This window comes from Vigna radiata, unplaced genomic scaffold, assembly GCF_000741045.1.
Source record: "Vigna radiata var. radiata cultivar VC1973A unplaced genomic scaffold, Vradiata_ver6 scaffold_214, whole genome shotgun sequence".
Lineage (NCBI taxonomy): Eukaryota > Viridiplantae > Streptophyta > Magnoliopsida > Fabales > Fabaceae > Vigna > Vigna radiata.
In genome coordinates this window covers 358,589-373,718 of record NW_014541782.1, presented here as the reverse complement: position 1 = coordinate 373,718, position 15,130 = coordinate 358,589, and the positions used below count along the sequence as shown (strand labels likewise).

Genomic DNA, 15,130 nt, shown 5'->3' with positions numbered 1-15,130 from the left:
TTATCTCTCATTAAACTCCAGACATGAAATTGCCTGTTAAATATTTTGTGCTAACTTGATATGCTTGATGTTTCATGTTAGCATGCTCAATAACAGTATTCTACAATCTAGATGTTTATACTTTTACACAATATTAATTTTTTAAAGATTATGATATTTGACTAAATTATAAGATTTATATATGATAAAATATTTTGAAAACAATAATGTAACTTAGTCAAAATAATTTATCTGCATATATTTATACTATTTTAACATTCGACAGAACTAAAATTTCACAACTCTATGCTTTTGAAGATTTATTTAGGATTTAACTTCATAAGCAACAAAATGTTTTGGCACCTTTTCTTAGTGAAGCTCATTTATCTGAAGACAGCATACCCTCATTGTCAGTAGAAATGCAGATGAATTGGTTGATTGAGTTCCCAATGAGATGGATCGCTGTATAAGCCTGTGTACGAAATGGACTGCAGAAAATACCAAACACACTGTAATTTGATCATCTACAATGTTAAAAGGGAGCAATCTCCTTGAAACTGAACAACTTTGTGGGGATGCTAATTTTTTCACATTGTTCAGCAAATGGGTCAAAATTAATCCTCCCACCCGCATGATTTACTAAGCAAATAGTGTTTTCTTATAATACAGCTTCAAGTATAGACAAACTTAAAACAGATGGAGGTGCAGATATTCAATATAATGGTCCAATGGAGAACAGAATACTAGTAAAAATAAATCATACAAAACTTTTTTACTTGGAGTTGAATCGGAAGGTCTCCTCAGAAGCATACTTAGTCCTCATACTGTAATGGTCAAACTTTGGATTATTATGATCAACAGCCCTTGTTTCAACAGCTTTAGCCTCAGTTCCAACTGTCCCCATAACAAATTCTCCACTCTTTTCTCGTTGCCTATGTCTCGGCCTTTCTTTCTGGCTCTTAGATTTGGTATATGGAGGAATCTCAGTAGATCCATAGAACTCGGCATAATCCGGTCGTTTTGATGATCTGTGCTTGCTTGACAGAGAAGGGTCCTTGAAACTGCCTGATTTTATCTTGGGGGGCTTCATTTCTGAATATTTCTCTGCTGTGCTTGGAGTATGGACATTTGGTGCCAGTCGATTATCGATAACAGAAGTATGAACATGTGATGCCATCCGACCATCACTAAGAGGAGTGTGGAGCTGCGATGGCAGCTGATTTTTGGTAAGAGGTGTATGCCCTTGAGCATTTTGCCTGTTGATCAATGGAGGCTGTGCTTCATCTTCAGGCATTACAAGACGATCTTTCAGCGGTGTTAAGCCTCTCTTGGAGATGCCAGGTCTGAAATGTGAAGGTATGAATTGAGTGAATGCACCAGCTAATGCTTCAAGGGAAAGCTTAGAAAGATCAACAATGAGCTGTCCAAAAGACGGCCATCCCGGCTCCTCTTTACTGCTCTCCAGGATTGGCATGTGTTTCTCATTGCTTGCTGGTCCTTTAAACTCTCTTTCTGACGGTCTCTGCAGCATTTGTGCAGTGTAATTAATTAGCCAATTAGCAAGGGTGAACGTGAAATATTTTCTTAGAATGAACAGCACCACATAACATTTAAAATATGCATACTAAAGCCCAAGGAAAATTAGCATTTTCTAGCAAAAATACAGAATTTAGGGTCTCCTTGATTGGAGAAAATATTTTCAATTTTTATTTCCCCTTTTTTCAAATAATTACAAAAATGTTACCTTGATTTCACTTTATTTTCTATTTTAAAGAGTTATACCAGAAGCAATAGAGACAACATTTTATTTGTTGCCTGAATTGTTTCCTGTTCAAATATTTTTGGTACAAAGGAAAAGTCCTCTCTTTTGCAACTCACAAGGCATAACATGGTCCAAAAGACAAAATTTTGGGCAGCTACAACAGGCAAAATGTCACAATTCTGAAATTTCTGTTTTAACAAATTCTGTTACGAGAACATACTGTTTTTGAGAAGAAAGAGGATCCGAATCCCTGCTGAAGCATACATGTAGCATATCCAACTATAACAGCACCAACAACTGTAAGGATATCTGCAGGAAAACCCACAACATAGACTAAAATCAGAAGTTAAATGGAGATATAGAGTATAAGGAATGCAATCAAATCATCAGACAGATTTCCTCATTGCTTCACTTCCATGCTAAATACAGCTAATTCAGATTTTCCAGTAACACCAACACATTAAAGAACAATCTTCTGATAAACCATAAACCAGAACTGCCAAAAAATCTTGTCCAACTGGCCTTTTCCGTTGCATTTATGGACCATAGCCAAGGGATTTAAGACCAGATCTGGACAAATACATCAGTTGGATGAACTAAATCCACATGAAGTGACATCATTTCATGCGTCTGCCTCACAAATCTAGTTCATGAGGGTATGAGATGTTTCCCGGAAACCTAACATGTTCCCTTAAATTTGAAAATAGAATTGTACAAGACAAGGCTAACATTTCAAATCGAGATGCATCCAAAGCTACCCTCCCAATTCCCAGCTTAACTAAATATGCCATGAGAGATATGCGAGTAAACAGTCTAAGCTGAAACTATAGAGCCAATAATGTTCGCAGTATTCACCATAGTGACAAATACTGATGCAGCCAACATATAATTTTTTCTATTTTCTTTCATCTCAACTACATTTGATGCCTTTAATCCTGATTTCCTTTTTTTCCCCAGTTCGCAGGTGATATTCAAATTCAAAAACACAACTTTAACATCTAAATCACATGTTGCAGCGACTAGAAGTTTTGGTTCTTCAGTGAAGCATAAAGCATTCAAAACTTTCATGTCTTATCACTGCATGCTTGAGGATAAAGGAAAAAGCAGCAGTGTTTGCATCTTATATCAGCAGAAATTATTGTATTCGACTATAATACATATCAAACATAAACCTACAATATTTCTGGGCCGATGGTGGAGGCACTATTCAACAAAGAGACTAATGTTGAATCAGAGAGCTTTAACACCAACTTGAATTTGAATATGTTGTATCTTATTGATTGATTTACATGAATAAGTTGTACAGTGGTATATTTGTATACAAGACAAACAGAATCAATCCCCAAAGTTTAGGTATTAGAATCACTGGATGAAAGAATATGCTATTTGAGGAAACTAGATTATCTAGTAAAAAATACAAGGATATTTACAGAGTCTGAATAAACAACAGGGTAAGAATATAAACCTGTACTGGAAATTGAATTAGATTGATAATCACAGTCTTCCTGGTCAAGAGAGATTTGCCGAAGAGCAGCATTTCCTCTATCAATGACCAACAAGGAACAGGTGGGTCGAACATATACTACATCAAAATCATTTGAGAACTTAGCATCCTCACTAGGCCCATCTCTGTACCCTGCGACATTTGATTTTCCTCCAGCAATGGTCGTCACACCTAAAAATTACTCACAAAGATCAACAACAAAGTAATCGTATCCTTTTTCACCATTCTCAGTGACAATTCTCCCAATACATTATGATCCCATCACCACTGGCAGCAGTGTTTGAATGAAGGAATTAGCATTATGTCATGATACTGGGCTGGGGAATTCTTATGTCAAACAGTTTTAGTAGGTTCTAGTAAAAAGAATTCCACAATTGCATCTCAGTGTACTAGCAACATTTCTATTGACACATTTTATGTTCAAATTCCATTCTAATATCGTCTGTTACCAAAACATCATGTTAGTAATGACTAATAAACAGATCTTGAATTATTGTAAGCTACAACTCATTATCACATACCAGAATCTCCAATCTTTCTGATAGCAAGATTCTGAGTATCAGCAACATAAACATTCCCTTTATCATCCACGGTTATGCCTCTGGGATGATTGAAACGAGCATCACTTGGTTTTCCATCCACATGACCAGTGTATCCCTGAAATGACCCTGCCACCAATCTTCCTCTACTATCTGCAGCCAGGTAGCACAAATAGATAGCAGAAGGAATTAGGATCCCTAGAAGTAAGCCCAATCCAGAAAGATCTCATTTAAATTTACAATCAATCCCAAATTGTGATTAACATGTTGTCCTCTGTCCTAACACATGTCATATGACATTCACTTACCAAAACTGTTTAGTGAAACCCCTGGACAATAGACCATATAAAGCTAAGACTTAGATTCTTCCCCCACCCCAACTATCAATTTTCTGCTAACTTGAACCAGGAAAGTGACCAAACTCGTGTTCCTTTTCTCTTTCAATCTTTTATCATCATTCTTACCGGCAACATCCAGAACCAATTGAAAAGAATTATAGAAATAGACACATCCAGGAATGAATGCCAAAAGTGCCATATCCCAATAAATCAAATTTACTCACAAAAGTTACATAAACTCAAGAAGAGAAACAGCCATACATTGGGACAACGGCGGAGTTATCCGAACAATGTTGCTATTAATTGCATCAACTGCAAAGAGTTCACCATCCTCCTCAGAGACACGGATCCTATGAGGGATGACCCCAATCTCGTTCCCTTCGACCACAGTCTCAACCACGTAACCATTTTCAAATTGAAGAACGTTCCCATCTACAAAAGAAAGAACTAACAAATCACATTTACTCATATTCACACACACAAACACCTTAACAATAAGCATGTTACACCAAAAACACGTGACCTTTGAAAGTGCTCAATCTCAGTAGAGAAATAGCACCAACCTGAGTGTGGCGTCTTGGAGGTAGACCTTGTCCATTTGATGATTGAAGACAGATGCTTAATCAAGGGCCCTGATTCATTAACATTGTTAAATTAAAGTAACAAAAGAAGCTAACATTGTTTGATCAAAGTAACCAAAAAGAAAAAAAGAAAGAACGACTAAAAAGGCACCCAGTTAGGTATTCAATAGCATAAGGAAAAAAGATAAAAAATTTAGCAAACCCATTTAAAATTATGGCAAATTGACGCTGTGGAAGAAGTGGGGGAACAATTTTGTTTACCTGCAGGAGCAGCGTGAGGTTGAAAGCGGTGAGAGAAAGTGGGGGCAAGTGCAATTAGAAGGAACAGGAAGAGAATGTGATTTTTCATAGCTATTTTGGGAATGAACTGAGGTGGAGCTAGGAATAGAACGAACAACGTGAAATAGGTTGTGCTGTTAGTTTGAGAAACAGCAACAATAGAAGAAGAAGAAAAGTAGAAGTAGCAAGGACGTGGGTTATTTTTCTTCTGCTACTACCACTGCTTCATCTTGTTGGGGACACGCACTCTCTCTCTCTCTCTTTTACGCAGTAAAGTTCTTTCGGTAAATATTTAACTTTCGTTTTTGCATTTACGCGGAAAGTGAGATTTTCGAGGAGAGCATGGATGGTACGATGACGGAAGGGAAAGCTTTTTGCGCACCTAACTCCTTTCCTTCCCTCTCATCCTCTTCTGATTTCTTTGTTCAATAAAGGATAAAGATACTTAGACAACATTTTTTGACAATATTTAAACATTATCATACCTGTCATTGTGTGATTGATTTATGGTAGTGTCATTGTGTTATTTGAACCAATCACACAATAACACGTATGATTGATGTTCAAATGTTGTCAAAAAATATTGTCTATGTATCATTACCCTTCCATAAAATAGAAATAACTTTGGATGAAAATGTTGACATAGTAGAAATAAATAAATAATAATAATGAAATGGAATTTTGATTTATTTGAGTACAAGTATAGTGTTTTTTTTACTATTTTAAGTAAAAATATGTAAACAAAAATTAATATCGAATTCTATATTTCTAAAATCATTTCCCCCCTAATCAAACTTCGTGTTTTAATTCTATCTTCATTTATATTTTTTATCCTTCCAATCAAAATCACCTTTCTTTTCCTTTTTCTCTTGATCATTTGGATTTCTCTATTTTATTGAGTACAAATTTATTATTTTAATATTTCTATATTTTCTTTAAAAAGTTTTATTCATTTGATTAAGATTTGAATATTATTATTATGTCAATGCGGCAATTTATTGAACCTTTGTCTCCGAAAGTTAATTTGTCTCCAGTTTCTCACCAATAAAAAATTTAAATTTAGTTAGAACCGTATGGTTTTTTTTACATGTGATATAATTATAGATGATAAACATTTTAATTGTTATAATAATTATTTTAAATAATGTATATAAAATAAATTTAGTTGAATATATACTATTGTTACAATAGTCATTTTCAAATCCAATATCTCGTTTAAGATAATAAAATTCAATATTATTTAAATCAACTACATGATTATTTACAAATGTTAATCTTAGTTTATAGTAGTATTTCTGGCTAGTTCACTCGGTCAGGTTCACCACGGGTTGGTCATTTAATGAGTCAATCTAATTCGATTTATTTATTAATAAAAAAAATTTGAATCTGGTCCGATCCACTACGGGTTAGTGAGCTAAATGAGTTTACTTACTACCTCACTTAATTAAAAGTTTTTTTAAATTAAAAAAATTACAATTTTTTTGTGATTCAAATTTAAATAATTTCACTCTAAAATGATGTTAAATTCAAAACAATTCAAAATAAAAAAAAAAAATTAACATACAACTCAATTGGAATCCAAAAGCAAACACAATAAACGAATAAATAAGTTTGTAATATTGATAATTTTTGTATCACTTATCCATTTATAAGATTAGAGTCTTGAATAGGTAAATTTATAATATTTTGCACTCTTGAAACATTTTTTTCTTTATTCTCATTTACAACATAATAAAAAAATGTTAACTAATAAATTGAAACATAAAATAATAAATAATTAAATTAAACTAGGTGGGTGCCAACCCGACTCACCATGGGTTCAACTCGGGTGAACTGGGTTCTAAGTTAACCGGGTTGAAAATTGACCCGTATAAAAAAATTTATTCTTTTCAAATCCAACTCAGTCTGAACCCGTAGTGGGCCAAATTGACCCACGAGTTCTAACCTATTTTGACATCACTAACTTGTAGTTTGTTCTTATTATTACAAAAATTAGGTTTTCTTTATAACAAACTTTTTTTCAATGGGATATTTTCTAATATTTTTTATCATAACACCAAATGGAGATTTATCAATTATTTTTATAAATCAAATTATGAACTAATTCTAGAAGAGGTAGAATAGAGTATAAGATTGTTTTCCACAATCAAATAGATTGTCTAATTAGCACCGCAATAATTTATAAAATTCTTGGATAACACTGACAATCACCACCAGACAAACAATAGAGGTAGAAATTCATAGGTTCCACCACTAGACAAACACTTAATTACAAAGTATATTCATTATTCTTGCTTATTCCTTCTAAATTTCTTTATATATAAGACTGAGAATTTAATATTTTTAGTTTTCACTACAAACTTATAAGAACACATATAAGCAGATAACAAAGTTAACTCTAGATAGATGATGTAGTAAGAATTTTCACAAGTTGTTACCTCCACAAAATAAAGAATGCAAAGGTTTTATATTTATAAACTTTTCACTTAAAAAATTCACTCTCAAGTGTAAAACTCTACTACTTATGCTTTCTTCATATGTTTTTTAGTGAATGGTTTTGAGATTCTTATATACTTCACAAATTTGATTATTTTTTCTTGGTGTAATATTCAAGGATGACTTTTTGTGTTTCATAACTTGATTTTGTTTGAGATTGACAATCAGCACCATGTATAGAAGGTTTCACTTCATTTGGATAAATAAAGAAACATTTCTTATTTATATATAATATAATATTCAAATATAACTTTCGTTTATGATGGATTATTTCATTTTAAGTATAATTTTTAAACAGTGAAGATATTTCCTTACATGAAAAATGTATTGAGTTGGAAGTTACCTGTTATTTTTAAGCAAATTGCAATACATAGAAACTTTATATATATAGTTATATAGAAAAAGTACCTTGTGTTTTTAACTTTTTAGTGTGAGTATTTATGAACAAGATACAAATTTGAACACACAGATAAATCATATTTGCATGTATTAAATAACCATTAGAAGATATGATGATGCTAAAACATTGTAGAACATGTTAGAGAGTTCGTAGCATATAATACTAACATGCAAAACATTTAATAAATTTCATTCATATTTGTTATCATCAGATCCTTTTTCACTAATACAAAGTCTAGTGGTTCTAGATGGGAACAAATTATCTCAGTCTCACTTAGGGATGGCAACGGGTCGGGTTCGGGTCGGATAGTGTGATACCCGAACCCGACCCGTCGGATAAAACTGTACCCGAAACCCGACCCGCTACCCGCCCGATATCCGCCTAAAAAAAATCCGCGGATATTTTAAAATCCGCGGATATCCGCGGATATCCGAAATTATTTAAAAAAAATATATTCTTATAAATTATTAAAATAAAATTTAAATAGAATTACAAAAAAATATATAAAATATAATATAAATTAAATTAAATATAAATTAAAATTTAATTTTTGTTTGGGTTAAATTGGTTCGATGGTCAGTCGTCCTTCTTTGCTTTGTTCTCTTTTGATCTTCAATCCTTCTTGAGAATGACATCCACTCCGATGGGTTGTTGACGGCAGAAGATACTCCGACACTCAAAATATAAAAAGATCTATATTTTATTAGGATAGAAGAGGAAGATTGTACCTAGACATCAATTGTATATTTATAGAGCCTATGGCAGGCAAGCCCATTGATTAACCATTAGTACAGTATATTTTTAGGCAATCAAATCCAATAATAAATAATTAATATCGTATAATAAATAATTAATATCTATATTTTGTGAAGAGTAAAGACCATCTGACCTATTAATTAGTACAATATATTTTTAGGCAATCAAATCCAATAATAAATAATTAATATCGTATAATAAATAATTAATATCGTATATTTTGTGAAAAGAAAACACAATATGATCTATTAATTAGTACAGTATATTTTTAGACATTAAAGCCCAATAATCAATAATCAGTACAATATATTTTTTGTAAAGAGTAAGGCAATCTAAGCTATTAATACATGTTAATTGTCAATAAATGACAATTAATTTCAATGGGTATATTTCATATAATACAATTTTAATTAAATTTAACCTTGTAAAATATGAATTAATGTTAATTTTAATTAAATTTAATTTAATAATATAAAAATTAAATTTTTATTTTTATTTTTTGCGGGTAGCAGATATCTGCGGGTACGGATAGTATAATACCCGCATCCGACCCGTTTATAAGCGGATATTTTAATATCCGCTATCTGCGGGTTTCGGATAGTAAATATCCGCGGGTATCAACTATCCGTCACGGATTTTATCCGCGGATATCCGCGGGCGCGGATTTTTTTGCCATCCCTAGTCTCACTATTAAGTGCATTAGATATGTAAATTAAGTATGAAATTGACTCAAAACTACTTTCCTTCTTTGTGTATATAAGCTTTTATGATCTTATATTATTCAAATATATTATTGTTAGAGAAAAAGTCTAATATCTTATTATTTTAATTAAGTGTTAAAAAAAAAGTTAAGTACAAAACATGTAACATTTCCAAATTTTGGATACTTCATACATTATTTATAAAAGCTTAAAAATTAATCTAAAAATCAAAGAAGACTTAAGGAAAAACTTTATCTTACATTGTCTAATAAGTAAAAGATATCGTTTAATCAATATAATGATCCTATCGTATAATGTTTCTATCTTAGTTAGACTTCGTCTTTTCAAAAGAAATATCACCACAAGAGATAAATTTAATCATGAAAACCTGAAATGTTTTCAAAGAACACGTAAAGCTAACAATAGTAATAATCTTAACACATCATCATCATCATCATCAAGTTAATACGATGACATTCATTAAAGTGTTCCTTAACTAAAGAGATTTTCAATATTTTTCAATAACTACAATTTGTTACTCCTTGATTTAAAGGCATATAGGTTTCTAATAAGATCTTGCATTTGTCTCGTAACAATAAAATTATAACTAAATATAAGAATTCAAGCAAGAAAAAGAAAACTCTCTTAACCAAAGAGCTTTGATGTCACTTGTTGGATTGAGTTCTTCAAGGGAAGATTTTGTAACATTGAGTCATGAACAAATTGATATAAAAGACCAAGGCATCGTGCTCTGAAACATAGGTAAAATTTTAGAAAGGGGGTTTTGAATAGAGTTTAAAACTTTTTCACAAATAAGTGTTAGACGCTTTTTTAGGTGTTAGACAATTTAGAAATAACACTTAAGTATTTTCAAAAGCGTTCGGAATGCGTTTTAAAATGAAAGTAAGAAAGAAGACTTATTTTTATACTGGTTCACTTCAAACTAAGCTACGTCAAGTTTTCCCTTAAGCACTCTTAAGAGATTCCACTAATCTTTCAAAGATTACAAACAAGTTTAACCACTCCTGGTTTTTTAAACTAACCCAACTAGTTAGAAGAGTTTCGCCACTCCTAGTATAATACTAGTCCAATTGATTCGAACGTTTAACTCCACTAAGTTAAACCAATAAGTGTTTTAACTCACTTTTTGAATATACAAAATAACAAAGTGTTTCTTTAAGTACAAGTACATATGTTTACTCTTATACAGAGGATACATTTCAATACAATGAATTTATGAAAACTTGTAAAGAAACTTTTCTTTTTCAAAGAGAAAGTTTAGATGATGTAAGTTTGAGAGAAAAACGACAGCGTAAGAGTGAGAAATAATAAATCTTGTTGTTTTCTTCTCTTCATGCAGTCCTCTTTATATAGGTTTCTTTAAAAAAAATTGTTACTCAAAGCATTGACTTTCGTGTAGGGATGTAGCCTTTTGGTACGAGATCAGATGCTATGTTGCTTCTTGCAGAGGCAACTATGGTACTTGTATGGATGAGACAGACATAAGGAATAAATGAAACATTCCTAGAATATCTTCCTACTCCTTAATGTTCTTCTGATCCGATGTAGAACTTTTGAATAAATTTTTGTACCGTATTGATATGCACAAAAAAAAGAGAGTACAACACAACATACAATAGAATATTATTTCGTACATGCATTAAAAACGTTAGACTTTCTTAAACGTTTAGGCATTATACGTGTATAAGCATTTAGGCATAGTTTGTTTAAGTAACGTTCAACGTTTAAGATATCGTTTATACATATAATGTTTAGCGTATTTATCCTAAACGGTTTATTTGATAAACACTTTTATTAAACTTCAAAACAAGGTTTTCTTATATGATCTTGTCTTAACATGTTTTCATCTTGCTCATTTCTATGTGATGAAATTTTAAATAAAGGAAAACCTATTTTATAAGAGGATGAAGTTACTACAAGAGAAAAAGTGAGGATAAATAAAGAAAGAAAGCTTAAAAGATAATATCAATACTATGGAGGAAGATTCATAAGAGGAATGAATAAAAGATTATCAAAGAATATTACAAAATTTCTCTCATGTCCTGAAATCTATTTGTAAGTAAAAATGTTTGAAGATATTTTTTATTTCTTTCAATTAAAGTTTTAATACTATGAAGACTCGTAAAAGGAATAAATAAAAGATTATCAAAGGATATCACAAAATTTCTCTCTAACATGTCCTCAACTCTATTTGCAAGTAAAAATGTGGAAGATGTTTTACATTTCTTTCAATTAAAGTTTTAATACCATGGAGGAAGACTCATAAGAGGAATGGATAAAATAATATCAAATAATATTACAAAAATTTTCTTTAACATGTTCTCAAGTCTATTAAAGTTTTAATACACTTGTTAGTCCTTTTTAAAAATGTTTGGATGTAAGGATGATTCTTAACAATAAGAGCCTTGTTTGGACAGGTATCTGTATAAACCAAACAACCAGTAGACTCTTCCTATTCCATGGCAAGTGCCTTGTTTAGAATTGTATATGCAGCAACCACACAATAGATTATTCCTATTCCATAACTAGTGTATGTTCTCACTCAATTGTTGAGAGTTCTTCAAAGGTATGCATCTCTTTTCATGAATCTTATATTAAGTTTTCCAAAATCAAGTGTGAACATATCTTTCTCTAAAAGAGGAAGCATGTTCTTCATCTTTTTCCTCTTTTGTATTTTCATGTTCTTGATTTGCTCTTTTTTTACATTCTTATCCCATAAAGCAAACCACACAAATCATGAACCATGGATGCTATTGAACTCGATGTTCTTGGCTTCTATTGCACAAACTTAAATGAATCTACATTTCAATCTAGTCAAACTTCTTCTAATCCTTTTTTAAATTGTATTAACCGAGCACAATTACTTGTTAAAGGTTCATAATGGAATATAAAGTCAGGTTTGATAGTTCATAATTTCTATTTACCTTACCAGAAATAAAGGCTCTTTTGATTTTACTCAGCTCTCTAGTAACATCCACCATACTGATCCTTTCTTTGGGTGATTCCTTTACACAAGCAAGTCCAATATGGAACAGTGAAACTAAGCACACTTCTGTAGTTGGAGTAAGATTCTGAATTTCTTCTTTTGTGCTTATTTCTGCTTCTTTTACTACAAGCAATGGATCCAATATTTGTAAGAGATTTTCAGGAAATGAATTTGCTACAAAGTTATGCAAATTTTGACCATCTTGAAAGATTTCAGCAGTAGGCCTTCTTCCAGTAAGCATTTCCAGCATAAGAATCCCAAAGCTATACACATCTCCATTCATAGACACCTCAGAACCCATTCCATACTCTAAAATAAATAATAAAATTTGTTAATAATTTTTAATTCGAGAATTTGTAATAGTTTTGCTCAAAGATAGGTGAATTTAAAGAAATGCTTATTCAAGAGTTTAGAACGTGCCTGGAGGAGCATAGCCAATGGTCCCTTTTATGCCTAGTGTACTTGATTTCTTAGAAGTGGTATTGTTGATGGTTGACAGAAGTCTTGCTATGCCAAAATCACTCATATGGGCGATAATGTCATCATCAAAAAGGACATTCTTTGGCTTTAAATCACAATGAATGATAGATTGCTCACGTTCATGATGAAGATAATGCAATGCTGAAGCAACATCAATCATGACATTTAATCTTTGGTCGAGCTTCAATATTCTTGGATTATCTGTAACTAGTGTCCTCGGATGCAACCATTGCTCTAAACTCCCATTTTTCATGTACTCAAAAATTAGAGCTTTAAATTCTTGACCTTTGTAATCTGTGCTGGAACAACATGTTAAAATTGGAACCAGATTTCGATGTTTAACATTTTTTAGTGCATTGCATTCAGCAGAGAAACTCTTGTGAGCTCCTTTCCTTTGAAGGTTTAGGACCTTTATGGCAACAACTTTGTCTTCTAACTCAAGATTTCCTTTATGGACAGAGCTAAAATTTCCAGACCCTATCAAGTTTGTAGTTGAGAAACCATCGGTTGCATTGTGTAAGCTCTGGTATGAAACTTTAGCCAACTGGGCAATTGTTGGTGAATCCAACGATGATTTCTTACTCCTTTTCCTTATCAAGTAGAAAGTTAGAATAATTGACAGTATGAGAAGAAAAACAATCGCGCTAACTAACACTGGTATCAGCCTAAACTTGTGGTGTTTTACAAGTTTCTTAACTTTGACAGGGCATGGTGGAAGATGCAATTCTGAAATGCCTCCACAAAGCTTACTATTTCCAGTCACCACTACCTCACTTGCATTCCGAAAGACACCTTCAGTTGGTACCTCACCCTCTAACATGTTATACGATACATTGAAATATTCCAAGAAAGAAATGTTTTGCAGAACATATGGAATTGACCCAGATAAGCGATTTTGTGACAAGTCTAGACTCCGAAGACCTTTGAGTGATGCCAAAGAGAATGGTATGATTCCATCCAAAGAGTTACCTTGCAAAAAAAGGTACTCCAACATTATGCATTCCGCAATAGTTCCAGGAATGTTACCAGACAAATGATTCCTAGACATAACTAGAATATCAATATTTTTAAGGTTTCCCACTTCTTTAGGTATGTAGCCACTCAATGAATTTTCTGACAAATCCAGTAAGTTTGTCAGAGAGGAAAGATTAAAAACCTCCAAAGGTATTGTTCCTTTAAGGTTGTTTTGTGCAAGGCTTAAGTATTGTAACTTCTGGCAATTTCCTATGCTTGGAGGAATAGTCCCTTCTAACATGTTTGCTCCCATTTCCAAATAGAACAGATGACTAAGGTTGCCTATGAAGGCTCCTATCTCTCCCGATAATTCGTTTCCCCTTAAGCCTAACACTTCCATCTTTCGAAACTTCCCAAAAGTTGTTGGGATAATCCCTTCCATGCGGCTATCATACATAGTCAAGAGAGTTAAGTCAACAAAATTTCCTATTGCTGCAGGGATTTTTCCTGATATTTGATTATCCCCGAGAATTAGTTGACTGAGCTGAGTGGATAAGTTTCCCAAGGTATCAGGTAAATGACCTCCAAACTTATTTTCGGATATACCTAATATGTGCAACTTACTACAATTTGTCAATGATTTTAGAAACTCCAAATCATAAGTTGAATTGTTTCCAAGATTGTTTGAAGAAAATGATAAAAGGAGAAGATCTTGTAGCTTTCCCAGACTTGGAACTTGTCCCACAAAACATCTGATTCCATGCAAGTTCAAGCCTGTAACTCTTTGAAGCGTGAGATTGCATCTGATTCCATGCCAATTACAGAAGTGAGTAGAAGTATTCCAAGGTAGCAACATTCCATATGGATCAGTGGATATGGATTCCTTGAATTTGAGCAATGACAGATGATCAGTCTCGTCTCCTAAGGCAAAGACATTGATGTTGGGGGTAAAGTACTGCGGCTTCAATGTCAAGAAACAAATGAGGGGGATATATATGGGCCAAAATTTAAGTAACATTACAGAAAATTTATTCATTTGGACAAGTAATGGAGGCTGCATCTGTATGATGATACTTCTATTCTTAGATTGGTTTATATAGAGTTTCATAACAGAAATTGCACTGGATCAAAGAACAAGTCAAAATGTCTTCTTCCACACTTTGATTTTATTACCATTGTAGTGTATTGGATTAAACTATGACTGTAGCCTACATTTGCTAGATTATCATCTACTATTTATATTATTGGAATGATGGGAAAAATATTCAAAATTGTGAAATTCCATTTATAATAATTTAAATCTATATTACTTTAAGTATATTTAAATAAATTTATCCTAAATTTAAATTTATAT

General features: G+C 32.3%; 2 protein-coding genes across 2 annotated transcripts; both read right to left on the bottom strand.

Annotated features, from left to right (window-relative positions):
* Positions 1 to 477: 477 nt before the first annotated feature.
* LOC106778116 lies at positions 478 to 5,325 on the bottom strand. Its single transcript, XM_014666031.2, has 7 exons — positions 4,965 to 5,325; positions 4,686 to 4,754; positions 4,384 to 4,554; positions 3,767 to 3,937; positions 3,207 to 3,416; positions 1,962 to 2,050; positions 478 to 1,501 (listed from the first exon to the last, which is right to left on the bottom strand). The coding sequence occupies exons 1-7, from the start codon at positions 5,050 to 5,052 to the stop codon at positions 752 to 754; spliced, it is 1,548 nt and encodes a 515-aa protein (XP_014521517.1). The 5' UTR covers positions 5,053 to 5,325; the 3' UTR covers positions 478 to 751.
* Positions 5,326 to 12,223: 6,898 nt separating this feature from the next.
* Positions 12,224 to 14,794, bottom strand: LOC106778122 (probable LRR receptor-like serine/threonine-protein kinase At3g47570). Its single transcript, XM_014666036.1, has 2 exons — positions 12,763 to 14,794; positions 12,224 to 12,651 (listed from the first exon to the last, which is right to left on the bottom strand). The coding sequence occupies exons 1-2, from the start codon at positions 14,792 to 14,794 to the stop codon at positions 12,224 to 12,226; spliced, it is 2,460 nt and encodes an 819-aa protein (XP_014521522.1).
* Between the last annotated feature and the right edge of the window lie 336 nt (positions 14,795 to 15,130).

Excerpts from the sequence above, each read along its gene's own strand:
- LOC106778116 (XM_014666031.2), bottom strand. The coding sequence starts at position 5,052 with ATGAAAAATCACATTCTCTTCCTGTTCCTTCTAATTGCACTTGCCCCC. Across the intron at positions 3,417-3,766 it reads CAGAAAGATTGGAGATTCTG|GTGTGACGACCATTGCTGGA; the intron begins GTATGTGATAAT and ends AGTAATTTTTAG. Across the intron at positions 1,502-1,961 it reads CCTCTTTCTTCTCAAAAACA|AGACCGTCAGAAAGAGAGTT; the intron begins GTATGTTCTCGT and ends CAAATGCTGCAG.
- LOC106778122 (XM_014666036.1), bottom strand. The coding sequence starts at position 14,794 with ATGTTACTTAAATTTTGGCCCATATATATCCCCCTCATTTGTTTCTTG. Across the intron at positions 12,652-12,762 it reads CATTGGCTATGCTCCTCCAG|AGTATGGAATGGGTTCTGAG; the intron begins GCACGTTCTAAA and ends TATTTATTTTAG.